The following is a 26,017-nucleotide window of genomic DNA, read 5'->3' on the forward strand; positions in this document are numbered from 1 at the left end:
ATGGCCAGTTTTCTGATCTGACTGGTGGGAACGCCAGCCGCTTTCTGAAGGAGTGGAAATCGGTTTTGAGGCAAGGAACCAGGCTGAAAATTCTGCTTAGGACCTCCTGTAAGAGCTAAAGACATGCCCTGGGCTTTCACACACTCCTTGTCTTGTTTTGCATGTCACTGCAGAAATGGATGGAGACGTTCACGGCTCACAGCCAGTACTTTCCCAGAGCCGATTTCCCAGTGAGAATACTGATATCAAGATGGGCAGCAAAACCATGGAATAGTTTGTCCTAGTCCCTGTCTGAAACAGGCTAAAATCAGCAGAGAATGAGGGCATAAATTTGGTTCTGCTGAATGGAGGTTGCTTCATGTCCTTGGGCTGCTGGGAGAACAAAAGATCCTTTGTCCTTCTCTTGACCTTACAGATGGGGTGAGGAGTTTGGGAGCGTCCCAGAGGGAACAGCAGGGAGAAAGAAAGATGTTCTGTGCTCCTGCTGCTATCTGGGGCAGTGCTGGGCACGGTTGGGGTAGGACCTGAGTCAGTGCCACTGTGACTGCAGGAGAAGCTTATGTCTCAGGTTTGCTGATATTCTTTGTTACATGCTTCATGTTTTCAAAGCCTTGCAAAGCTTGTGGTTCCAGCCATTTAACTCCCCTGTGGAATCAGATTTTGCAAACGAAGGCCCTGAGATGGGTTTGCCAAAGAGCCCATGGCGGAGGGACCTTGGAAGGCCTCCATGGGTGTTGGGATATCAGTAAGCTTAGCATGCCTGGAGACTTCTGTCCACTGCAGGGCCAGGGCCAGCAGCTAGCAGACAGGCAGGGGCGTCCCACTGTGCCAAGAAAAGCCAGCTTGCTCCAAATCTCAGGGTGTCCTATTTTTAGAGTTGAATGTAGTCATGCTGCGCTTTCTCACCAGCTTTACTTATCTTTGCATTCCTCTGCTGAATCCGTTCAGCATTCTCCCTGCTGAAGCAGAAGGAGCCGGGTGGAGGCAGGTGACTCAAATCTGAGGTTTGCTGATGCACCTGGTGATGGGAGCTGGGGCTCATCCTGGGCCGCCCAGATCAGCAGAAGTGGAGAACACGCTGAACACTGTTCAATCATACTCTGTTTCACTCTCCTCCTGCCCCACCACACCTTCGTTGTGCATGTTTGGGGGTGGATGAGGCCATGATGTGATGGAGTGAAGGCTGAGCAAGAGTGCTCTGTTGAGGTCTTTGTTTGAGGAGCTGAGCCCCGAAATGGTGTGTGGTGGTGGTATTTAGGGGATTGGAAACCAACTGGGGGCTTCCAGCCCCAGGGATGAATGCTCATTCTCTTTGCAGTTTTCCTGTGCTCTTCCTGAGGATACTGAAGTTACGGTGGTGATTTTTGCTTAGGCTCCTCTGTAGGTTCTCTCTTGGTGACAGGGTGAAGCAAAACTGTTTTGTGTCTTTCCCCAGATGGAGTTCATTGGAGTAAGTCAGCTGTCATTCATCCACGACCTGGGACCAAAGGGCATGTGAGTTGTGAGCTGTTTTTTTTTTTTTCCTTTTGTAAGGTACAATTCACCAAGAACATGGCTTTATAGTGTTCACATTCATTGTTTTCCCTCCTCACTAACAACTGACTGGGGAATATTTTACCATATGGATATAAAAATGCATCAGTGTTCAGAAAGAAGTGCTGCCACTTTGGGAAATAGCCTCAATGTGGGCTGCTTTGCAAGACGTGGGCTGCAGCTCACCAGCTGGGTTATGGGGTTGTTTTCCTCCCCTCCCTACAACATGTCTGCCTGCATGTTTGTGTGCCTGTGCTGTGAAACACTGGAAAGTGGTGGAGGCACCATCCCTGGAGGTGTTCCAGAGCTGTGGAGATATGACACTGAGGGGCAGTGGGCTTGGTGGGATGGGTTGGGGTTGGTGGGTTTAGAGGTCTGTTCCAACCTTAATGATCCTATGATTGCATGAAATGGGGCCTTTTGTTTTTTAAATCTGCACTGCTTCCTTTAGGGAGATGTTTTTGCCCTTCTTCTGGCCTTTGGGGCAGTGGTGCAGGGCCGTTCGGGCCAGGCTGGAGGTGCCAGGAACCATCCTTTGGGTGGGCTCCGAAGCAGCATGGAGGGCACCCAGGGTGAGCCCTGTCACCTGTCCTGACCACATTTGTGTCTTTGCAGGGAAGGGCTGGTGATGAAACGCTCCGGGGGCCACCGCATACCTGGCCTGAACTGCTGTGGCCAGGGCAGGATGTGCTACCGCTGGTCCAAGAGGTACTGAGGGGTGCAGAGCTGAGGGCTCCTCTCCTGTGCTTTGCTGCTCCCCTTGCCTGGAAGTTTCCCCATCCCTGGAGGTGTTCAGTGCCAGGTTGCACGGGGCCCTGGGCAGCCTGGTCTACTGCCTGTCTTAATGGTTGGGAACCCTGCCTGCAGCAGTGGGCTGGAACTTGGAGAAGGTGGTCTTTGAGATCCCTTCTAACCCACGCCATTCTACAGTTCTGTGATTCTATGATCTTAAAAGTTGCTGTGTTCTTGTGGAGGTGTTCTGTTTCTTTGTAGTGTTGCCAGCATTACTTCAAACAGTTTTACAGGAGTTATCCATAGTGATTTCACAAGGAGATGACCTTCCAGGTCAAATCATTACATGCACTAATACTGCCAGGGAGGATTTGTTAAAATCCTACAGATGATTGTAGGAAGAACTTACATTTATTTCTGGCTTCTACAAATAATTTCATGTATTTCACAAATAGAGAAGCATTCTCAAATAAATCCTCTAGGTCTTGTTGGATAAAAGGAGGAAAGTACTGAAATAGGCAGCATGCCCCATAATTTATTTCTTCCCTATCTTCTCGCAGTAGTGTGAAGGTGTAGTTTTGGCTGTTTTTCTCCCCCTTAAATGCCAGGATGGCAGCATGCTCCAAGACTCAGCTTTGCAATCGCTTTTCAAAATGTGTTGGAAGCACTGTAAAACCGAACTGCCTATTTCTTACAGCTTTGCAAGTTTTTCGTCACCAGCCTGCACCACCCATCCTTGTTCTTCTCTCTTGCTAAATTTCTCTCTTTTGTCTCTTTGGGTCATAATCTGCTTTGCTGCAGGTGTTGGGTTTTCCATACCCCAAATTAGTTTCCTCTGTTATAGCTGGTTGGGGATGTTATGGCCGTGGGTCTATGGAAGGGGACATGGAGGATGATTACAGGGTGGCACCGTGAAGGTGGGTGGGTCCTCAGGCACGGAGAGCTGCCTGAGGAAATGAGAGGTGCACATATTGGAAACCGTACCCAGCAGGGGTGCTTGGGAATGGGATTATGGGCCTCTGGGGAGAGGAAGGGAGGGTATTTTGGCACCAAACAGAGGGTGAGGCTTGGTCATCTCGTGGAGCTGAAAGGAAAGGAAAATAATGGGATTTGGAAGTATCAGGGGAGCTGGGGCTGTTACTAAGGGTAGCAGAACTCGCACGTTTTTGCGGTGCATTCCGTTGCTGTGTGTGTTTCTGCATTTGCACAAGAATTAGGCGGAGGTCTCGTGATGGAGACCTGTGTGGGACAGAGGGGGCCGGTTACCCCAGCTACACGGCACGGGGAGAAAAATTAGAAATGCCATTTGCAGCAAAAGCATATTTTTCCCAGAGTTGCCTTCAGGCTGTGGTATTTATATAAAACCTGCAGGTCATCTTTCATCATGTGTTTCTAGCAGAGTGCCTGTTGCTTGGCAATAAATGCTGTCCAAAATGCCTTGTTCGCACATTCTGATAGGAGCAAAAGTGGTGCTAGCTTCAAAAGCAAGGTGAGGCATTAGCACAGCTGCCCAGGGAGCGGTGCAGGGTACCTGGAGGTGTTCTGCTGCCATGGGGATGTGGCACTGAGAGGCATGGGCAGTGGGTATGGAGGGATGGGCTGGGGTTGGGCTTGGGGATCTTGGAGGTCTTTTCCAGCCTTAATGATTCTGTGATAATTCATTTTGGAGATGTCAGGCAGTTCCAGTATCGCTTATAGGTGGGGCACACAGCCTGAATGGAGATCTGGGTTAAAAGGAATGCTCCCTTCACCTGGCTGGGATGTTTGTCTCACTGGTTTTGTAATGTGAGATGCTGTCTCTCCAAAGACCTCTATAAAAAGTAGCATGCAAGTTGCTGTGGATGTCTTTTATTGGATTCAGACTTATGACCTAAGTTCTTAAAATGAGCTCTTGGGCTTTTCTGCTCTCCTAACGACTACTTTTGGTTAAATGCTTTCCTTCCCCTGGTGAGCAGTGCACACTTGTTTGGAAAGCCTTCTCACGTTACTGGGGTTTTCTGGCAGTGTTTGAGGGATGTGATGCCAAGCTCCTGTGCCCCACAGGTGGCTGGTGGTGAAGGACTCCTTCCTGCTCTACATGAAGCCGGACTCAGGGGCCATTTCCTTCGTCCTGTTGGTGGATAAGGAATTCAGCATCAAGATAGGCCAGAAAGAAACAGAAACAAAGTACGGCTTGCAGATAGACAATCTCTCTAGGTAAGAAATCCAGGCTTAGCTAGACGCTTTTTCTTTGCTTTTATTATTTTTAAGGAGTCAGTGGTATCTTTCTTATTATTATTGTCAGGGCAATGCTGATGTATTTCTTTGCAAACAAACCAACAAAGCAAAGACTCTCGCTGCTCCTTACTTGTAGCATTAATAAAACATGACTGACAGAGGTGCATCTAGCAACATGCAGACAGGGAGAAGCAGCCCAGCGAAAGCACTGTGCCCTGTGTTTCTCTCTTACAGGTCACTGATTCTGAAGTGCACCAGCTACAGGCATGCCCAGTGGTGGAGGCAGGGAATAGATGAGTTTGTTCGGAAACACGGCAAGGACTTCCTCACCGAGCACCGCTTTGGGTCGTACGCGGCCGTGCAGGAGAACACACTGGCCAAGTGGTGAGCTGGGGGGATTTGGGGGATATAAACCCATGTTAGTGCACGTGCTAATGAGAATGCCTTCCTCTGGCTGCTTCCTCCTCCAGAGCTTCCTCCTAGAGCAGCAGTGCTGCAGATTGGTTTTCCTGTGCCCCTCTGCTGGCATCCATCAGGTCCCATCTCACAGCTCCTGCTGCTCAAATGGTTTTCATAAAGCCAAGCTAATACACTTACACCATCCTTTCCTGAGAGCCAAAACAGCTCTCACGTCAAGTGAAGCCCAAGGATATGGCGTGTGGTTGGCAGAAGTACCGAGTGGCACTCGGTGATCTCTTCTTATGCTGTTTTGTTAAGCTGCTAATAGCAGCATGAAATTCCTACTATGTGTTGTCCTAATTCTTGAAATGAGGTTTATGCTTTGTTTTAAGAAGAAAACATAAGTAATGTTAGCACTGAATCTGTTGGTCTTTCACTGTGAACTTCTTGTTTGATGAACGGGGAGGAAAAAGAAATCCACTTTGTTTGGTTTTGCAGGTATGTAAATGCTAAGTGGTACTTTGAAGATGTTGCGAATGCCATGGAAGCTGCTAAAGAAGAAATTTTCATCACAGATTGGTGGTTCGTACTTGCATACTTGGGTTTTGACCAGCTGTCACCCTTGGGGCATTTCTGACAATGCCGCAGTGTTTGGAGGCTGTACATTATGGCAGCTCACCGTGCTGCCAGATGGTTTGGCAGCGCACCCAAACATCGTTGTGTTGGACTCAAAGGCCTTTTCAGGAGGGTTGGCAGCAAAAGCACATGATTGAAATCATCTGCTCGGTTGTCTCCTTCCAAGGAGAAGCCTGAAACTGCATGAAGGCACCACCTGAATTGCAAAGTGTTTGAGTTGCTTTGTTGGGAGCATAAAATGCTGTATAGCCAAGGGACAGGAGTGTTTGGCAGGATGTAAGGGACCATGGACACTCAGATACCACAGATTTAGGCCGTGCTCTTCCCAGGTCATGTGCACAGGAGCTTGGGAAGAGGCAGTGGGGCAGGCTGCCATCCTCTCCGATGTTGGGCACATCATCATCTGTAAGAAGAGCCTCCTAGTACTTACCTACTGCTGGTAGGAAGTGGAGGGTTCAATTCTGAGGCAGCAATTATTATGAGAAAACTAAATGTAATGGTGGCATTGACAAATGCAAGCCTGCTTCCTGACATGGCCACAGATAAACCCAATGCTCTTGTTGCTCCATGTGCAACACCAGGTAGTAGCGCAAGATTATTGTGTTTCAGGCCCTTTGTTTTTTAACATTTTATTTGGCAACAGTCAATTAGTAACATGCTGTGGAACTGCAAAACTTACCTGAAAATTGGAATTGAAGATTAAAAAAAAAAAGCTGTAGTGAGAAGCATGGTTTTAGGATGTAGCAAGATGCATTAGTCAAGCACAAGTTCCTCTGTTCTGTATGAAAGTAAAGGACAGAAATTCTGTTGCCTCACTTTGCAGGATTTAGATACAAAAGCTTAACTCTTCCTTGTGACCCTTAAAGCTATGAGTCACTAAAATGTCCCACTGCAGTATCACCTTGCTTTGTCTTAAGGCAGAATGGAAAATTCAGCCCAAATCTGTGCTTCTCATGCTGCCATACGCTCCTGGAGAGCTGAAATCACACTTCCTGATTTCTTTGCTTACTGAGCTGATCATTTAGGCCAATGCTCTGTTTGCACGCTACATGCACTGTGTTCTTCTCCCCCTTTATTTCCTTAGGCTGAGCCCAGAAATCTTCATGAAGCGGCCCGTTGTTGAAGGGAATCGCTGGCGGCTGGACTGCATTCTCAAGCGGAAAGCTGTAAGTGAGCTCCAGCTTCTGCCCCTCTGCACGGCAATCCCTGTGGCTGCAGGGTCATGCTGTGGCCCTTCAGGTGGAGGTTGTGGCCACGATGATCTTGGTGCATTGCTGCAGAGAACTGCCATTGGGAAAGGGCTTCAGCATAACGTGTGGCTCAGGATGAGTAGTGGTTGTGTAGAAAAAGAGTGCCAACACCAACGGCATGCTGTTCCCCAGAGCTGGGCTGTGGTGTTGAGCTTCTGAAGGAGGAGGTGATAAATGTGACTCAGTCACTCCTGTTTGCATTGCTGTGTTATCCAAGCTAATAAATGCTTGTGTACAGTAAGCAAATGCTTCTATAAGCTGGAGTTCTTGATATGGCTTTTTTCTTCTGCTTTCATCTCTCCTGATCTTCCTGGTGGAGCGGGTGAGACCTGCTGCTGACCTTTGCCTGTCCTGGCACTCCCTCTGAAGACTCCTGTGTGACGCTGTGTGTGCTCGCACTCCTTTCTTTGTGCAGAGCTGTGAGATACTGGCAGAAAAAAAAGATCAGAGTGAGGATTGTGTGAGCACAGGCTGAGTTCCCCTTGCCCCCTTGCCTGTGGCAATGGCTCTGCTGGAACTGGTGCTTTGCCTCACGTTAGTCAGGATGGGAGGTGCAGCCAGGGAAGTGCTGAGCATCGCTGTGTAAAAGGGCAGGAATCCAGGTGGATGTGCTCAGATTCACTTTGATTCCATCCCCTCCCAGTCCACTCATCTCCACAGCCCTCACCCATGCCGCATCCCTAGAACTGTGAGGGTTTTGTGCCTGACTTTGATTGAGATTTGGATAGACTCATCCTTTTGGCAAATGGAATGTGGCCACAGGGCATGCTCACTGGAAGAAATTGGCTTTGTTTGCCATGACGGCATGGATTTTCCTGTGGCTATAAATACCTTGTATAAGTGAGGAGTGTTTCAAGGTCAGCTCCTGGAAATACTTACCTGCCCTCACTTGTGGCATTCCTTGGCTTTGGCAGCTGTGGTCCGGCTGGGGATAAGGCTGGCTGGAATGCATCTGCAGTGCTCTCTTGCAGAGCAAAACATCATCTGCAATATGGAGACTGCCTAAGTCTGCTCTCAGTAGAAAGAGCTTCTGGCTCTACCAGCAGAAGCACCTTGCTGGCATTCACTCCGGTGCATCTGCTTTGGGAGAGATGTCTGTATGGAGGCACTGCTACTGTCCTGCACGTGCTGCTAACCGTAGGCAAACCTCAGGGAGGTATTCACTGAAATTCCTATGTGTTTCTTTCTGACAGCAACAAGGTGTGCGAATTTTTGTAATACTGTACAAAGAGGTGGAGCTGGCCTTAGGGATCAACAGTGAATATAGCAAGCGGACGCTCATGCATCTCCATCCAAACATCAAGGTAACTGAGTGCAGGCGGTCGTGCAAAGGGCATTTGGCTTCTTTTGCTGGTGTTGACCCTCTGTGTATTTGGGTGTGAAATAGAAGAGCAGAGGCTCCACGCTGCGTCCACTGTGGACATAATGTGTGAAGACATACCCATAGTGTGGTTACCACTTCTGTGCGTGGAAACTTCATTTCTTTAGGTTATAACTGAACATAAATTGCTTAATTTAGAATTGCCAAAGCAGCTATTCCTCTAATTCATATGAAACTTATTTCAGGTGACGAGTTAATGGGGCTACGTCAAATGGAAAATTACAGTTAGAGAATGTTGTTTCATCAGCGTTTCTGTTCCTACATTGATGATGAGAGTCAACACTGGATGTTTACATTGCTGTCATAAATGAACATCATTGCACTGTTATGTGCTGTTATGCTGCTGCTCCGCCACAGAGCAGAAAATGAATTGTGGATTGTGAGCCAGTAGCCAAGGCAAGATCCAGTACCTTGAAATTAGAGACATATGTGTTTTAATAAGTGATGAACAAGCTGCTAAAATGATAGATTTACGATCACTTGATCAGCTGTAGTAATGAAACATTCATTCCCTATTACCTTACCCACCAGAGAAGGGCTGGTGTCACTGGAAGGTGGGCACTGGCTGCCTACAGGCTCTGCAGGTAAAGCCACAGGAAGTCAGCCTTACGGTTCTCCTGACATTAAAGCTCAAACTGTGTACTGTGTGCTTAGATAGAGAAGTGACTTTGTCATAAACAAATGTCAAGAGTATGTCATAAACAAATGTCAGACAACTTGATGGTTTAAAAAAAACCAACGAAACAACTTCCCATTTCTCTGTGTAGTGACAACAACCAAAGAAGTGAGTCAGATCACCAATATGTTGTTTTCTTTCAGATCAAGTTCTTTAGATCCTCATAGGAATGCAGCTATGCTGTTGAAACATGGCTTACCCCAACGGCAGCAAGTCCCTTGCAGTAATCACAGCTCTCTGTGTGGGGTTCTGTCCTCAGGTGATGCGACACCCGGACCACGTGTCCTCCTCCGTGTACCTCTGGGCTCACCATGAGAAGCTCGTCATCGTGGACCAGTCGGTGGCCTTTGTGGGTGGCATCGACTTGGCATACGGCAGGTGGGATGACGACGAGCATCGTCTGACCGACGTGGGCAGCGTGAAGCGAATGGGGGCTGTCAAGTCAGTGTCAACGGCCAACCTGGCAGTAAGTGGGCTGAATGGTGGCTGTGTTGGATGTCTGTCTGTTGAGTTTGCAGGAGGGACGAACAAGCTGTGTCCGCTTTGCAGGGTTGGGTACAGGAGGCTGAAGGAGGACTCGTAGAATCATTAAGGTTGGAAAAGACCTAAGATCATGAAGCCCAACCATGAATAGGAATGGGAAGAAGGATATGAGCATTAAATGACTCTTTAAGGCTAGGTCCTGTCCAGCCCCTGCTAGGGCATGGAGGTAGGCAGTTGGGTTTCCCTCAAGGTTGGAGTAGCGGTCACAATTTGCAGGCTGTGTTCTTAATAAACTTAGTTACAAGTGTACATAAGGCACTTGGAGAGCTCTCATCTTCTGGATGCTCGGGCCCTGAGCACATGCATAGCTTGCCAAGTTTTTCTGCTAACCTGGGGCAACATGCAACCAGATAGCTCTAAAACAGTGTGAAGAGGTGTCAGCATGTGAGAATTACGTGGAGAATAGTAATCTGGAGTAAATTGCTGACTGGTTGAACAACGTACTGCTAGCTATCATCAATGGATTTTCCTGTAATTAAAGAAGAAAGTGTTCATACATGCAGCCACGTCCTGTGTCTTTCCAGTCTGCAGCAGAGTCGTCTGAACACAGTGCCCTGCAGTCTCAAACTTCATCCCCAGAAACCCATTTGTTCCAGAAGAATGCTGATGATGTCCCAGACGTATCAAAAATGAAAGGGATAGGAAAACCCAGGAAGTTTTCAAGGTTCACTATTTACAAGCATCTCCACAGACACGGCATGCACCATGCTGACAGCGTCAGCAGCATAGACAGTGAATCAAGTAAGTAATGTGCTTCATCCCAGCTATGTCCAGACGACACACATAGGCTGTGTGGAGGTGGGAGGTGTGTGTGCGTGCAGATTCACTGATTTCTGGGTAGCGTGCTCTTTGTAAAGAAGAGCTGATTAATTCCATAACTATCTGAATAATAATTATGTTTAGACAACATGTAAATCTGTGTTACTGCAAAGTACACAGGAGCAGTTACAAGTGGATTTGCATTTAGTTAATTAGCGATTGTCAGATGACGTGGTGCCTAGTGCTTACGATGTGGGAAAACTTCTGTTCCTGCATGGGAGAGCTGGGTCTGTTTTTCAACTTGTATTTGTTACAATAGGTGAAACAATTTCTGCATATGACTATCCCCCCTATAGGCTTGTGTTACATAGATTCAAACCAGTTCACTTAAATTGAATCATTCCTGCTTGACAGCCAGATATTTGAATACGGCTTTTAATTCCCCACGCAAAATGTGACTTCCAAGCCAAAAGGTACAGGGGTCAGCATGTTGTTCTTTCTGGCATGGAGTTCTTCCTGAAATCTCCCAGCAGAGCTTTCTCCTTTCTCTGGCTGGAGCATAGCTGGGCCAATTGCAGTCAGCTCAGGATGTATATTGATGCAGCAAAGGCATCACAATCTGTTTAGTTTCAAACCAGCTAGGTCTGGAATCAGCTCTTTATGTACTGTCGCTTGTAGTTTCAGCAGATTGATGTTTCATTTGAACTCCTGTCACATAAAGTGTCACCAGACTGGAGTGGGGAGAAGTGCAGCAGAATTTTTGTCATAAATGGAGCATCTTGACTTCCTTTAACCCTTTTACGAGTCAATCAAATTTAATTCAGAGTTGAAAGTCCTATCTGGGAATGTTCCTTCACCTCCACAGTGAATCCGAAAGGAGTTGGGCAGTTAGGTGCACTGAGCTGTTCTCATCTCTGACTGATGGCAAAAGATGCTGTTGAAAGGGCTGTGCAAATGCAGCACCTCATCTGAGGTGCTGAGTTTTGCATCTGGGATGCTGAGTTTTGGTAAAATCGTATCAAAAGATAGCATTGTTATTTGGAAAACAAAACAATAAACCCAACCAAGAACAACAAATAAAGCAAACCACAGTATTTCAATTGGAAACATAAACTTTCAAATAATTTCGTTTTAGCTAATAAAGGCTAGTTTACATCACAGTAGAGTCAAAATCATAACCCCTCTAGCAGAGAAGTTGGATTCAGTACTGTAAGGCATATTACGTGGATGATATAATTGATATTCTTTCTTCTACACATAGCCATTGAAGTCAGTGGGCTCCCACGTGATAACATTAAAGTGAAAGAAGCAATTCTGGAATAATTTTTTAGTCCAGTATAGGGAGAATTCAGCATTTTATTTCCGTAACAAAATAATGTATACATAAAACCTATCCTGATTGTATAACGTATTTAGATAGAGATGAAGAAACACTAACAGAAAGACTAGGGAGAAAACAGCTTCAGCTGAGCAGGACTGGCAAGTCCTACCAATGCTGTTGCATGGCAATGAGCCTCTCACCAATGCTGTGCAATGGACAGTCCTGACTTTGGAGCACGTGTTTTTTTTATTTTCTTTGCTGTGACAGATAAAGGATCCATTCGCAGCTTGAAGACAGGTGTGGGAGAGCTGCTCGGGGAAACCAGGTTCTGGCATGGGAAAGACTATTGCAACTTTGTCTTCAAAGACTGGGTTCAGCTTGACAAACCTTTTGCTGGTAAGTGTCTTCTATCACTGGAAGTTCTGAAACTGCTTTGGTTTGGCTGTTAGGAAGAAGCAGCAAATGCCTTCTGAATGGTCTTGGGCCAACTCTCCTGTCATGCATGGTCCATGGATTTGTGGGGGCAGTCAGCCTGCATTGCCCTTGGTGCCATGTCACAGTAAGCTCTGTGTGAGGATGAGGATGCTGCAATTTTCCTTGTTTGCCTCCTTAGTCTGAAGAGGTCCAAATGTGCTTTCCTGTCCCCCAGACTTCATTGACAGATACACCACCCCTAGGATGCCCTGGCATGACATCTCCTCTGTGGTGCATGGCAAAGCAGCACGCGATGTGGCCCGGCACTTCATCCAGCGCTGGAACTTCACCAAGGTGAGTAGGAGCACTGCTGTGGGGGCACAGAGAGTGGATGTGCACACGTGCTTTATCTGTGTGCCCTCCACAGATGTGCTTTCTTATTTTTTGTTTTACACTGCTCTGTTTCAGTCTCCTCAAGGGCTTTTTTTTCTTTATTTCCCTGGGGCAGATCATGAAGCCCAAATACCGTTCCCTGTCCTACCCATTCCTGTTGCCAAAATCTCAGCAAACTGCTAACGAGTTGAAGTATCAGGTGCCTGATGCTGTTCATGCCACAGTGCAGGTGAGTGCAATGGACTTCTAATTGAGCTCTCCTAAGAGCATTTTTCATCTTTCTGGAAGGAATTGTCACTACAAACTCTCTGTAGGACTTAATTTAAGTAGAAGTTTTTTCATGTTATATTTATCATTTGTAGCACAGCTGATCAATTCCTCAACTGCAATAAAATGATGGATTAGTTGTTACCTCCAGCTTTGGAGATAAGGGGACTGAGCAGTTTTGGGTGCACCACAGCTTTGTATAGTGCATTGTTTTTTGTTTATTCTGCTGCTCTTTCTCTAATGCCCATCATTTGGGTTTGTGCTCTAGGTAGGCTGGTGGGTTGGTGTTGGACACACAGTGTCTGTTGCTGATATTCTCAGTTATCCCCCCAGCCATGGAAGTCCTGTGCAGATGGGCAGTGGCCATTTGAAGCCCCATGTTAGGAGCAGTCTTGCGACTTTTGCTTTCTGTGTTAAATTTTATGTGTGGGTCTTCATCTTCGGACCTGTGGATCCTCTGCACTGCTGCACGCTCTGCTAACAGTTTTGTTTCTGACCATCATCCTCATGATTGCAAAAATGTATTTAAATGTATTTAAATGTATTTAAAACACTGTTAGCCACATTTAGTGTATATATTGAATGCAAGTGTTAACCAGCAGAAGCATGGACTTATTAAAGAACACGAAGTCAAAGTAGCTATGCTGAAGCAGCAAGTCAAGAGGGTGTCTCTGAGAACAAAAGACGTGTGGAAATAAGAGGGATGAGACCCAAACCAGGAAACATCCATGAACTCGCTTTTCAAAAGGAGCAGTCCACCCAGATGACAGCAGTGCCTGGGGATGCTTCGTGGAGCAAGAAGCATTCGTCTGGGTTTGTGGGCTGCCGGGCATTGTCTGTGCCTGGCCATGTGGTGAGGGGTGGGCAGCATGGGCTGTGTGACAGCCCTGTGTCACGCAGATGGGTTTGGGCATTTTACGTCAAGTGCCAAAACGTTGCTTGTGGCTTCTTGAGAAATGGTCTCGCTCCAGGCACCGCTGTGCTTCTGTGTGGCTGGAAATGCCTCCCCAGCTCAGTCCATGACACTGGCTTATTTGGAAACTCTGCTCTCATGGAGGTGTGGGGGCTTGCTTCCCAAGAGCACACACTAACCATGAGGTAAAGCTCAGCCTTGAATGATGGGCTTTGCTGTAGAAAAGAAAAGGTTAAGCTCTAGTGATCACCAAGCTGTAAGCTGGGTTTGCCTTGTGAATTATTCATTCAAAATACCTCTCTCATTTCTAATTGATGCTCAGTTGCAGCTTTTAGAGCTCTGTCAGGGTCCTGATACCGAATTCTTTGCTGGGACACCAGCCAAGCCTGTGTGATTCCACCTCAGTGCTGCTCGGGGACTATGTGAGCAATGTCAGAGCAGGAATCGCTGTCCAGTGTCCCTGGGCATGAAATGATTGTCAAAAATCTGGCTGACATTTTGCTTGTTTCTGAGCTTGTTTGCAAATCTGTCTTCAATTGTGGGCAGATCAGAGGCAGAGACAGCACAAAGGGTCCGTGGGGATTGCTGGTCCGAGCCACTGACCTGTCATCAACACATTCTGACCTCATTGTACTGTCTGGCTTTGCTCTGCTTAGTCAGAGGGGAGCAGAAGAGTGCATTTTAGGGAGGGTTCGGAAGAAGGCAGGGTGAACAGGGCATGAGCAATGTGTGCATAAGAAGCAAATGTGGGGGTGCAGGCTGGGAGGGAGAATGCTTGGATCAGCTGTAGGGGTGGTCAGGCACAACTTAGTCTACTCTCATTTGAACTTCTGGTCTCTGCTTGCCGTGGCAATGCAGTTGCACATGGATTTTGCAAAAGTCAGAAAGCCGAAGGCAGTGTTGGTTTGTTTCCATTCCAGAGTTGGCGATTATCAGCCAAAGACAGCACTACTGAAGACGTGTGGTGAGGCAATATCTGGTCCATGATGTAAATGCAATGAAGATTTAGTGCTCTGTCAATGACTAAAGCCTCTTTGAAGTCTGCAGGAGGGCCTGCATTGTTCAGGATTTATGCATTAGCTCTTAGCAAGCATAAAATTTACGACTCTTTTGTCGGTGAGAGAAGTCAAAGATGATGAGCCCGAGCACTTCACACTGCTGCTGTCTGTGGGACTTGTGATAGGAGGGAGAGGGGATGGAGATGCCAGCTCTTGGTGGTGGCACTGGGGCCTTTTCTCTGTAGCAAAAGAGTTTGGGTTTAAAGCAGTTCATTTAGAACACACTGTCAGGACAGGACAGATTGCCTGAGGTGAGATGGAGCTGTATGATGCTGCCCTTCGTGAATACAGACGTCTCCTCCTGCCTGTTCCTATGGCTGTGGAGCCATGCAGTGACTGGTGCTGGCCTCTGAATTGATCCAGGCTGAAAATGACCTGCCTTCAGTTAGAGGAGGGCCAAGCTGCAGTGCCTACCTCCAAGCCAGTATCTTCTATTGCTGCTTCTTCCCTCTCCCTTTGCGCAACTTGTGCATGAGGCTGATGCAAAAGGGGATTTCCTTGTAGCCCTCCATCAGCAGAGACACTGCTGGGGGTTGTGGTTATGTCCAGGTGGGTCCCCAAGGACTGGGATGCAGGCTGGGGTGTGGAAGAGCTGGATTCGAGGTTGTGTACAACACCAACTTTTTGAGAGATGCTGTGATGCTGCTCTGAGACACGGTGACAATCCTTTATCGGTGGGCAGCTTCATGTGCTGTGTGGAGAGGGCAGAGAGGAGCGGGATGACAGGGAAGGGCAGGTGGGCTGCACTCTGGGAAGCTGTGAGTCTGGAAGAGGATTGTTGGGTGGTGGTGGTTGTCGTTAGCTGGACAGAGAGAAAGAAAAGAAATGCACTGGAGGGATTTCCAGGAGAAATGAGGTTGACCCCTGAAAGAGGACAGGTTTGTGCACTTACTGACACACATTTCACAGATCCATTGCATTTTCCTCTTGTCCAGTGTGTCAGTGCACTAATGTGCTGCTATGATGGCTCTTTTGTGATGCTTGCAGCTATTGTTTCACTGCTTTTGTCTTGACAGTGTTTAAAGACAGGCTAACCAAGAGTAATTTTCCCCAAGCAAGTACCAGCGTGTAATTAAAAGCCACATTTCCACCCAGGAGAATGCTGCTCAGGGCATGCCCTGACTGTTGCTGTGCAGAGGATGTTTCTCGTGTGGGTCTGGCTCTTTTGCAGGGAGAGAATGTGCCCTGGGGATCTTGCAGTATCTGCTTTAAAAGTGGATATCCAGGAAAAAAATAAAAAGCAAAGAAAGAAGTTTGGACAGTTGAACTGCTATGAATCTTAAAAGTCATCTCATCTCAAATTCTTACTTTTGCAAGAATTTGGCTGAAGAAATAAATGACCTCAGGTGCACATGACAAGGCTGTAGCCAGCATTATCAGGCTGGCCATGTAATTACATGCTGCCCAGCTGTAGGAAAATGCACTGACCCCACTGGAGACCTCAGCTTTACCGGAGAGGTCGCTGATTGGGTGTGCACTCTTAAAGCTTGGAAAGTCAGGTTGTTTTAAAAACAGTTTCTTGTAAGAACTTGAGCAAGAATGAGAGTTCTGTGCTCCTAAGAATTGGTGTAGAGCTACTCAGCTGGCAGAGTAACAGCAATGGGACGGGGCAGTTTCCATCAAAACATTACTAAGCATTAATGCTATTCTCGAGCCTCCTTTTCCCTTATTACAAATGCAGTATGAATGGGGAGTGTTGCAGTTACTGCCTTTCCTAGTCTGATCCTGAAGGGCAGCAGTGCCTCTCGGACAACGCAGCACTGCTGGGGCAGAGGCAAAGTGTTGGTCTGTGCTTCCAGGTGATCCGTTCTGCTGCAGACTGGTCGGCTGGCATCAAGTACCACGAGGAGTCCATCCACAGCGCCTATGTCAGCGTGATAGAGAACAGCAAGCACTACATCTACATCGAGGTGAGTGGAACGAGGGGAGGCATGGCTGGCAGCCATCAGGAGGGCAGTCTTTTAGGAACTGATCTGCAAGAAAGCATGCTTGTATTTTATTTTATTTTATTGCTCATGTCTGGCATTATGTGACAGTGGTTGTGCTTGCTCTTCCTGCAGAACCAGTTTTTTATTAGCTGTGCTGACGACAAAGTTGTCTGGAACAAGATTGGCGATGCGATTGCTCAGAGGATTCTCAAAGCTCACAGGTAACCTCCTCTTAACAAGGCAGTCACAGTCTGCCAGCTGCATTTATGCAGCGTGCTTCAAAATAATATCATAATGGACACGACTGTACAGTAGCTCTTCTTCGCAACGCCTGTGTGGTCAAACATCTACGTGCTTTTACAGCCGTGAGACTCTTCAGTGGTTTCTGTGCTACCAGGAAATGGTTTTTTGGACTTACTCTGATGCGTGTGTATATTTAACGATGTAATTTGTTTGAAAAACTTGCTTCCCAGAGGTCCCACCTTTGTGTATAGGCAGCCAGTCCTGGTCTGTAGGGAGGACAAGCTCATAGATGAAAAGGTTAAACTGGGATGCCTGGCTTGTTTGAACTATCTGTAGAGAGGATTGCTTTTGAATTGAGGATGCAAACACATTTTGAGAATTTGACTGCAGGGTTCAGCTATTGATGGAGGCTCTCTTTCTGATAAGTGCTGGAGAATACTTACAGCCCATTGCAAGGAGCTGTGGTTTGTGCTGGGATGGACACAATCCAGTTGCAAGATGCTCCTTTTACATGAGATGCCTGACCCCATGCTAACTTGAGTTCCATAGGTAGAGGCTTGTTTTTTTGTTCTGATCTTGGGCATCCTTGCTTAATGTTGATCTTTTGGAACTTATCCTGAAGATCTGTGTATGTCATAGTACAAAAGAGCATCTCTGTGTTGCTGGGCCAGAAAGCTTCTTACACTTTCTTTCACGTGCCATTTTTCCACATACAGCTGTAGAGAAGCACTGATGGAAATTAAATAAACTCAGATCCTCTTTGTCTAAAATTTTATAGCTCCATTTACCTTTTTGAATGGCCAGTGTTCTGCTTGTTCCCTGAGCTTTTCCCATCTTTTCTGGCATTTCTGACTTCCTCAGGTCAGAATGGAGCAGGCACTTCTCATTAGATGTTGGGTTTCTGCCTGTAGTAGTGCCCAACAGCAGAGCCTGCAGAGCTGCTTTGTACCACTTGCAAAGGGACTTTGGTCTGTGCAAACTTTCACAGTGCCACACAGTCTGCAAAGAAAATCTGAGCATAAACTGCCAATGGCAGGTAGAGAAGATCTGAACCTGGAAGTACATTTCATACTTTGCTCCCTTCAAATTTGTGTAATGGCTTTGTGGACAGAAACCAACAGAAGGCCAAGCAGGAAGACTTGCAGGCTGATATTTTCCTCAAATGTGTTGTTGCAGGGAAAACAAGCGTTACCGAGTGTACGTGGTGATCCCACTGCTGCCTGGCTTCGAGGGTGACATCTCGACAGGGGGGGGCAACGCGCTGCAGGCCATCATGCACTTCAACTACAGGTACTGTGTGCTGGGGGCCACCCAAATCTGCACCATGATGAGACCCCATTGCTTCAGCTGCAATGCTGTGCTGTGAGCAGGGCACACACCGCAGAGGGAGGTCCTAGAGTCAGATTGAGTTGAGTTGGAAGGGACCTTACAGCCCCACCCAGCCCCAACCACTGCCATGGGACTGGTACAGGTTTGGTGACACCCCCACCAGGATCCATCCATGACCTTGAGCATCCCCAGGGATGGGCACCCACAGCTCTGTGGCAGTAGTGCCAGGGCCTCGTGTCCCCCTGAGTAAAGAATTTTATCTTAAACATGGAGTGGCATAATTTTTTTTTTTTTTTTAATAGGAAATGAGCAGTTCTTGATAGTTCTTCATTTGTATGGGAAAATGTGCACACGTTTCTTCTGTTTGCGTGGGGTATTTAAAAGGCAGCTGTGTTTGCAATTTACCTTGCTTCAGTGTATGCTATTGCCTTGAGCTGCTGTGGCACTCAGAGCTGCTTAACTGCTTTCCAGGACCATGTGCCGAGGAGACAATTCAATCCTGAGCCAGCTGAAGTCAGAAGGTAAAAGCTGTATTCCTTTCCTACATGGCCATGAGATGCTGCTGTTGGACAGATGGATCTTGAACCTGCTTTGGCAGGGGGGTTGGACTCGATGATCTCTGGAGGTCCCTTCCAACCCCTACAATTCTATAAGCTGAAGCTCACGTTTTCCAAGTTGCATTACGCTTGGAAGAACTACTGCTGTGCAAACCCCAGACAGTGGGGACAGGCATACCAAAAGCCTTGCTGCAAAACATTAGGCAGCAAGGCCCTATCTGCAGCTCCTGGCTGCACACAGCTCGCTTCTTGCTGGTGTAGCCAAGGGATCGGGTTTGGGCTGAAGCATCATGAGCGACCTCAGCCTCTGCAGCTTCCAAGCAACCCAGAGGTTGTGTGAGCCTTGGCTGCCTTCAGCCTTGCATCTGAATGCAGCCCTGTTCTGGAGGAGGGAAGGACCCCAGGGAGGAGCACAGCACAGTTCCAGCTGCTTGCATGTGTTGTAATCATGAGAGGAATCCCAAACACTTGTTAGTTCTGGTGCTCTGCGCAAATCCGTGCTGCAGGCAATGACACTGGGACGTGTTTTCAGTACCATGCATGGGCAAAGCACCTGCTTATAGCCTTTCTGCAGAAAGGCAAGCATGGGGTCTGGTGATTTTTAAGGTTCCCATATAAGCTGGGAATATTTTCCTGCTGTGAGAGGGGGATTTGGGTCACCTTTCACCAAAGTGGAATGTCTGAGCAGGCAGCAGAGCAGAGAGCCCCCAGGTGGCCTTAATGTCCATTTTTAAATAAACACACTTCAAATCCCTGCTTGTGTGCTTTTGTAGCACAAGATGTTAAAGTAAGCTGTGCTGTTCATACGGGGCTTTACGTAAAGAGAATTTTTTCTTATTTTTCTCAGCCCATTGGTTTTGTTCTCTCTTCATTCTCAGTTGGAGATAAGTGGATCAATTACATTTCCTTCTGTGGGCTCCGAACGTATGCAGAGTTGGAAGGAAAACTGGTCACTGAGCTCATCTATGTCCACAGCAAGCTGCTGATTGCCGATGACAACACGGTCATAATTGGTGAGCAGGGATTCTGCCCTTAGCTTCTGCCCTGCACCCAGTGTGGGCTGTGATGCTGCATGCTTCTCCGTGCTGGGAGTTCTTCCCTATGAAATACTTCACTGTTAAAATACAAATGCATAAATTCATCAGGAGGATAGGTAGGAGGGAAAAAAGGGTTTGGAAAGCTGTCATTTAATTTGCTTTTTTAAAACAGCTTTAAATCTCTGTGTAGCAGTTATGAGAATCCCAGTGCAGGGAATATTGTCCATCTGTCTTGTATCAGGCTCGGCTCTAGCAGGAGGACTTGTGAGACTTGTCATCTGTTCCTTAAAGAACAGAATGTGCCGTGAAATTTGGATGGTTTGGACAACATGTGTCATTTATCAGCTCTGTTTCCTAGGAGTGGGGAAATAGGTTATAACAAATAAGAGAGAGCATTTCATCCGTCTCTGTTACCATATTTATTATGAGAGTGTGAAGCAAAGACAAGAGACTTCAGGTTCTGAATTGCACATCGCAACAGAATCTCAGAATTGGAACCTGTTTCTTTAACAAAGCCCTTTCTGATCTGTTATATCAGCAAAGAGAACAATTCCATAGCAGATTTTACAAGAGTCGAAACTCTGCCCTCCCTCAGAGCAGCAGCTCAGCCCTTGCCTCAAATGGCTCCTGGTGAGGTTTGTGCTGCTTGCCTTCCCATGCTCATGAAGTAGCATTGACCTTTCTCCCCTTTCAAAAATAATCAGGATTAACTCAGTCCAGCCCTCCACCTTCCCAGGAGGGACCTTTCCCTTGGTGCTGTGTTTGTGCTTTATCACGTATGTGACATTGCCCGTTCCCTCTCAGGCTCTGCCAACATCAACGACCGCAGCATGCTGGGCAAGCGGGACAGCGAAGTAGCCATCATTGTGCAGGACACAGAGACCGTGCCCTCGGTGATGGATGGGGAGGAGTACAGCGCTGGGCGATTCGCCCAGTCCCTCCGGCTGCGCTGCTTCAGGTAGGGCATGGGGACCGTGCAGGCTCAGGCTCAAAAGCTGAGAAACCCAACAAGCTGCTGCTGTGTCAGATTGAGCGCTGCTGGGCCTGGCTCTAGCCCAGAGTTTGGCTGCTGCTTACCAGAGTTAGTCTTCCTCCTGCTGTCCCTGTTCTCAGCTGGCAGCTTGACTTACAGAGCATTTTGCTCAGGGGATTCTCCAGGATAAATAAGACAGTGATGTTTTCCTCTGGATACTGTTTTCATACTGTCTCAATTTTGGGTGGTGGTGTCTCTTTCTAATGAAAGTTGGTTCACTCAGAGTAACCATCTGGCTGACAACACAGTTGGTTTTTCATTAAGACCTCTTTCCTTTTCCTTTCTTCACCCCCCCTATTTCCCATCTGGACAGTTACTGCGCAGAAGAAAGGGCGAAAATCAGGCAGCAGTAAGGCTGAGGGATTGTGGCAGCAGGAAGGCGTTCTGCCTTTTGGCAAGTCCCAGGGACACTTGGGGACTTGTGTGTTTGGGACAGGTACCTTTCCTGGTGTTTCCAAGAGTGGGAGTGCCAGGACTTGGCTTGAGCAGGTATCGATCCCTTCCTCTTCTTGGCTCAGGGTTGTCCTCGGCGGCTCCGATCTCAATCCGGACCACCAGGATCCCGTCTGTGAACGGTTCTTTAAGGAGGTGTGGATCTCCACGGCAGCTCGCAATGCCACCATCTTTGATAAGGTGATGCCTTGACCTATTGCAGGTGGGAGGGCTGGGGCAGCAGGGTGAGCTCCTGGAGTCGGTCAGATGTTCTGAATGAATGAACATTATCACTAAAATGCCATTGCTGGGAGCAAGAAACTGGAGCATCCTCACATCGCTCCAGTGTGCTTGCTTCTAGTTGGCCGTCTCCAAGCTGTTTTTTAAACTGCTGCCATCCAGAGGAATATCTGTTCAGTATTTTTATTTTTCTCATGAAATCCACCTCACTGTATTTCCCCATGCTGACTTGCCACTTCCCTCTGTTCCTCTCAGGTGTTCCGATGCCTTCCCAGTGACCAGGTGAATAACTTAGCCCAGCTGCGTGATTTCATCAACAAACCAATATTAGCAAATGATGATCCTGTGAAAGCAGCTGAAGAATTGAAAAAGATTCGTGGGTTTCTGGTACAATTCCCCTTCCGTTTCCTGGAGGAAGAGTACTTGCTTCCCTCTGTTGGAACAAAGGAGTCCATGGTACCCATGGAGGTTTGGACTTAAGGAGATGCAAGCTGCTTTACATTTTAAAGTTTGGTTCTCTGAATGAACAATATGTGATTTCTGAAAGCTGTTCATTGCAAAGGGAAGCAAGAAAGATCTCCACCAAGCTAATGTGCCTTTCTCAAGGATGTTGGTGGAGGAACTTCAAGCAAATCAACACTAGAAAGGAGAGGAGCAGAAAGACTCGGAATTCATGACAAATAAGAAGTTTCAGCTCTGAAGGAGTTACTTCTTAAAGCACATTCTGAGCACCTAGAGGATGCATGCCACTTCCTACGACAGGGAACAAATCCTAACTGCTGTTGTTACTACTGCCAGCTGTGTGCTGTGGTTGTACACGTGCTGTGGGAGCCTCCTCAGGCTCTGGCCACGCGGTGGCTCAGCAGAGACCCTCACCTCATCTTGGGCACCATCAGAGCCCTTTGAGCAGCTCTGTCACTGCAGGAGGTGCTGCCCAACCATCACTGCTTGCCAAGTGTGAATATTGCATCTCTTAGTTGGAAACACACAATCTGTTGTCGGAATCAGTAGTTTGGTCTCTTCTCCCCTCTAGGGGAGGAAAAATACTGTTTTTCCTGTGGCTAGAGCAATCAGCATTCCTATGTGCAACATGGTGCTGTGTGGGTGCTGGCAAAGGGCAGCCTCCATGGAGATGAAGGTGCTGGCAATCGGCAGCTTTCTGTCCTTTGCAGAAATACAGCACATCACTTTGTTTAAAAGGCACGTGAAAGCTTTGTCCAAGTTTTAAACTAAAGCCTTATGTCTCTGGAGCTGAAGGCAGATGAGGCACTAAGTGTGATGGGGAACAGCTACTTGTAAGCGTGCATGAGCCAAACTGAACACTATGCTCCGTGCACTTCACTCATGCAATTATATCACATTCTATAGGCAGACATTTCTATTCCTTTTTTTGCTCCCTATTTAAGAGGTAAAGGCCATGAAGCCAGAGGTGGAGCAGGCTGTGCTCAGACTGAGCAGACACATCACCCTGTAGATGGGGTAAACACAAGGAAAGGGGAGAATTCAGTAAAACCTATTCTCTGATCTTCTTTGTTTTTAGGCCAGTTTTGATCCTGAGCTCAGTTGTTCCAAACACATCCTTCCAAGGAAAACTCCATTCCCAAGCTGTTCTGTATCTCACAGTGCAGTGAAGCAGCAATTTGATCTAACATCCTTGAGCAAAACAGTGCAGCTCCTGGGCTAGGACGTGGTCTGGTAGGTGCTAGCCCAGTTTCTGTTCCATCCTCTGTCCCACAACAAACTGTGTCTCCTAATTTCAAGCCCAGCCCCAGCTGCAGCCTTGAGAGAGGAGCTTCCTGTGTCAAACACTAAAAACATGCTGCAGGAGACACGCAGCAAGAGCTGCAGAGGTGGAAGGCTGAGGTCCTCTGCTGCATGAGGGCTGGGACTCAGTGGTGTGACCTGCATTGCTCCGCATGCCCAAAGCTGCTAAGTCAAAAGCCCAGGTGATCTGTTTTGTAATTTAGTTCATTAGCAAGTTTCATTTTACTTTTCTTAGCTCTTCCAACAGTCTCACCTGTTTTTAACTGGAAAAGAATTGGAGTGGTCTTCTGCCTATTCCCAGCCATGTGGCTGGCATCACTTTCTAGCTGATTGTTTGCTCTGTTTTCAGAACTGTAAATAGGCACCAGGTCACTCTGCACAGCATTGCTTGCACAAGAGGTGAACACCAACATTCCCTGTGCAAATCACATTTCAGCCATGTCCTGCAGTTCTCTTTGCTTTACACTCTTTGTAGATGGAATTGCAAATTTCTCCGTTCTGTTTGGTGTACTCGTGGTCTGATCAGCCAGGTGCAAGTGCATGTGCAGTAGTTTCATGATAATCTTTGGTCCAAGACGTTGATGCTTTTGGCTGGCGTGCTGCTAGCAGATAACTCTGTTCTCTTGTTTTTTAACCTTAAAAAAAAAAAAATCAACCTGGGGTCCCCCCCGCCTCGCAGAGCCAGAGCAAGGTGCCATGCATCAACTGTTGGCAATCAGAAGAGATCAAAGGTGTCTTGTTATCCTATGTCAGTGCTGGTTCAGAGCTTTTATCTCTTGAGATGTTTTTAGCTGATTTAGTTGGAACAAAGCTGCTAACTTCAAACAATGACAGCCTGTCAGAGCCATTGCAAGTCACAGAGATTGGCAGTCATAGTTGAAAAGGCTCAACCCCCACCGCCTGTATGCATGAACCTTGAAGAAATGTAAGGCTGTCAGCTTCTAAGTGCTCTTACTGTCCCCATTCTCTTATTAGCAAAGATAGTTATAATCATTAAATTATATTGTCCTTAAGGTGGAAGCAAACTATTGGGGCTTCATAGCTGTTGGTGTTAGTGGAAAACAGCTCTGCACACCTGAGCAGCATTATACACTCCACTCATCTGCACCATAGCTGGCCATACCCAGGCTATATGGCTCTGCTCAGAGACAGCTGAAGCTTTATTTCTTATATTAAGAACCCTGCGAGGTTGAAGACCTTGAGATAGTCAATATCTGCAACTGAACAATCATTACTTCTTAGGCCTTAGTACCAGAGCAGTTTGGCTTTTCGGACCTTCCAACTGCAAAGGATTGCTCACAGGTGTACAATATTGTAACGTGGGATGTGGGTTCAAGCACTAGCAAGCCTGGAAACATGCACTGTTTCTTGTGACGTTTGCTCATTAGAACTGAATGAAAGGGGAGAGGTTTCTCCCAGGCTTAGGCTTTATTTCGCAGCTTAACCAAGTATGACACTTATTTTTTATTTTTCTTTTATAATTTATTCCTTAATAGATGCCACTTCGGGAGCCCACGCTCCTTATCGTATCTTCATGATTTTTAGAAAAAATTCTAATATTTAAAAATGTATGTGTATTGTTGTATGGATGTTGGACTGGATAAACGTTTCACAGTAGAATTGGCACCTGGTTTAAAAACTTGAGGGAGAAGATGGCATCATGCTAAGAATGTTGCTAACAGGAACGTCAGACACCCAGTGCTTTGGTTGCTGGTCTCAGCTTGCAGCTGGGAGGCACAGATCTGTGCTCTGACTTGTCTGCAGCTGGCCATTGTGTTCACAGAGGCACCAGGCTAGCAAGTCCTCAGCGTGGGTTTTTCCAGGCTGACAGTGATGGTGCACAATGCCGTTGTTCCTTAAATCCACGCACAATCAGACTCGGGCTTGGTGTGTTGTTATCATTGCAGTGGTTTGCACTTGTTGCTAGAACTGCCTGGGGATTTCAGTCTATACCCAGCAGCTGCATCTATGGTCCATGAGAAGATATCTGGATGGCCCTTTAAATGAATGTTTCTTTTTCCTCCTAATGTGTGGAGACCAGTCCCACTGCCCTGCCCTGGTCCCCTATTGCTGCTCTGCACTGCCAGCAGAAGAGATGCTGCAGGAGCAGTGGATGTTTCAATGCATGCTTGTGTTTTATGGAACTCATTCTGCAAACGGTCCCCAGCAGGCACTCCCTGCTGCACAGCTGGGGTCCTGCTGGGAGCAGGATGGGGGCGAAACCAGGAGCACCGTGCTGTGCCAGTGAATCAAATGGAACACACACTGACTACATCAGACCACTGAATGCAGTGATTCTGTATGGGTTTTTCTTTTTCTATTCCTGCCTGCTTTCTTCTTGTACTTTTGTATCTTTGATTATTCTGTTTTTAACCTCCCGCTGTTCCGTCCTCGATGTAAATAATTCTGATGTACTGACTTTTTCCTGACCCTCGGGAAAAGAGAAAAGCGTTGTCAAAAGTCACAGTTCCTGGAATGTTTTTTTCTGTATCGTCTCTCTGGTGAAACCTGTCCCCTGTGTGAGAGCTCCCACTGCGGGTTGAGCGCAGGTCCCACACCCCTGCCTCCGTGAGCACCCACTATCCCTTCTGTGAAGGCTGCTGGAACCCAGTTTGTACCCTTGTTTCTGCTGATTATTGCTTTCCTCTCCACTCTGTGTATGGTAAATGAAGGTGTATTAAAGGACTGAAAATACAACGGAGCATGGCGTGCTGAAACACTTGGCTTGGTCTCGTTCCTGCTTGTTGTGGTGTCTGTAGCCACAACCTGTCATGGGGTGCAGAGTGGGAAAAGGCCCAGAGCCATCAAAAGTAAAAGAGTGGGTCTGAGTTGTTGGGGTTTTCCTAGGAGAGAGAATATGCTGAAGTAGATTGCACAGGAAGAGAACACTGGACTTCTTGAAATAAACAATCCTGTTTTAATGAGCCTGAGGTATTATGGAAAGTGTAGATAGAAATAGTCC

General features: G+C 47.1%; 1 protein-coding gene across 1 annotated transcript; it reads left to right on the top strand.

The window, feature by feature from the left end:
* Positions 1-700: 700 nt before the first annotated feature.
* Positions 701-25,752, top strand: LOC122168474 (phospholipase D1-like). The gene is made up of 21 exons (XM_042833839.1): positions 701-745; positions 1,436-1,494; positions 2,149-2,241; positions 4,309-4,461; positions 4,717-4,866; positions 5,380-5,463; positions 6,602-6,683; positions 7,961-8,071; positions 9,084-9,290; positions 9,892-10,108; positions 11,715-11,843; positions 12,097-12,215; positions 12,370-12,483; positions 16,292-16,402; positions 16,553-16,641; positions 17,840-17,953; positions 18,464-18,513; positions 19,428-19,562; positions 20,391-20,544; positions 21,138-21,252; positions 21,547-25,752. Exons 1-21 carry the CDS (start codon positions 701-703, stop codon positions 21,769-21,771), a joined length of 2,556 nt encoding a protein of 851 aa, XP_042689773.1. The 3' UTR covers positions 21,772-25,752.
* The last annotated feature ends 265 nt before the right edge of the window (positions 25,753-26,017 follow it).

The sequence above is a fragment of the Centrocercus urophasianus genome, unplaced genomic scaffold, assembly GCF_019232065.1.
Source record: "Centrocercus urophasianus isolate 14NV4802_14NV808 unplaced genomic scaffold, USGS_Curo_1.0 seq_422, whole genome shotgun sequence".
NCBI classification, from domain to species: domain Eukaryota; kingdom Metazoa; phylum Chordata; class Aves; order Galliformes; family Phasianidae; genus Centrocercus; species Centrocercus urophasianus.

Bases quoted from the DNA above. Each gene is read 5' to 3' on its own strand.
- LOC122168474 (XM_042833839.1), top strand. From the start codon at position 701: ATGGCGGAGGGACCTTGGAAGGCCTCCATGGGTGTTGGGATATCA. The intron at 2,242-4,308 runs GTACTGAGGGGT...TGTGCCCCACAG, and splicing joins TGCTACCGCTGGTCCAAGAG to GTGGCTGGTGGTGAAGGACT. The intron at 5,464-6,601 runs GTTCGTACTTGC...TTATTTCCTTAG, and splicing joins ATTTTCATCACAGATTGGTG to GCTGAGCCCAGAAATCTTCA.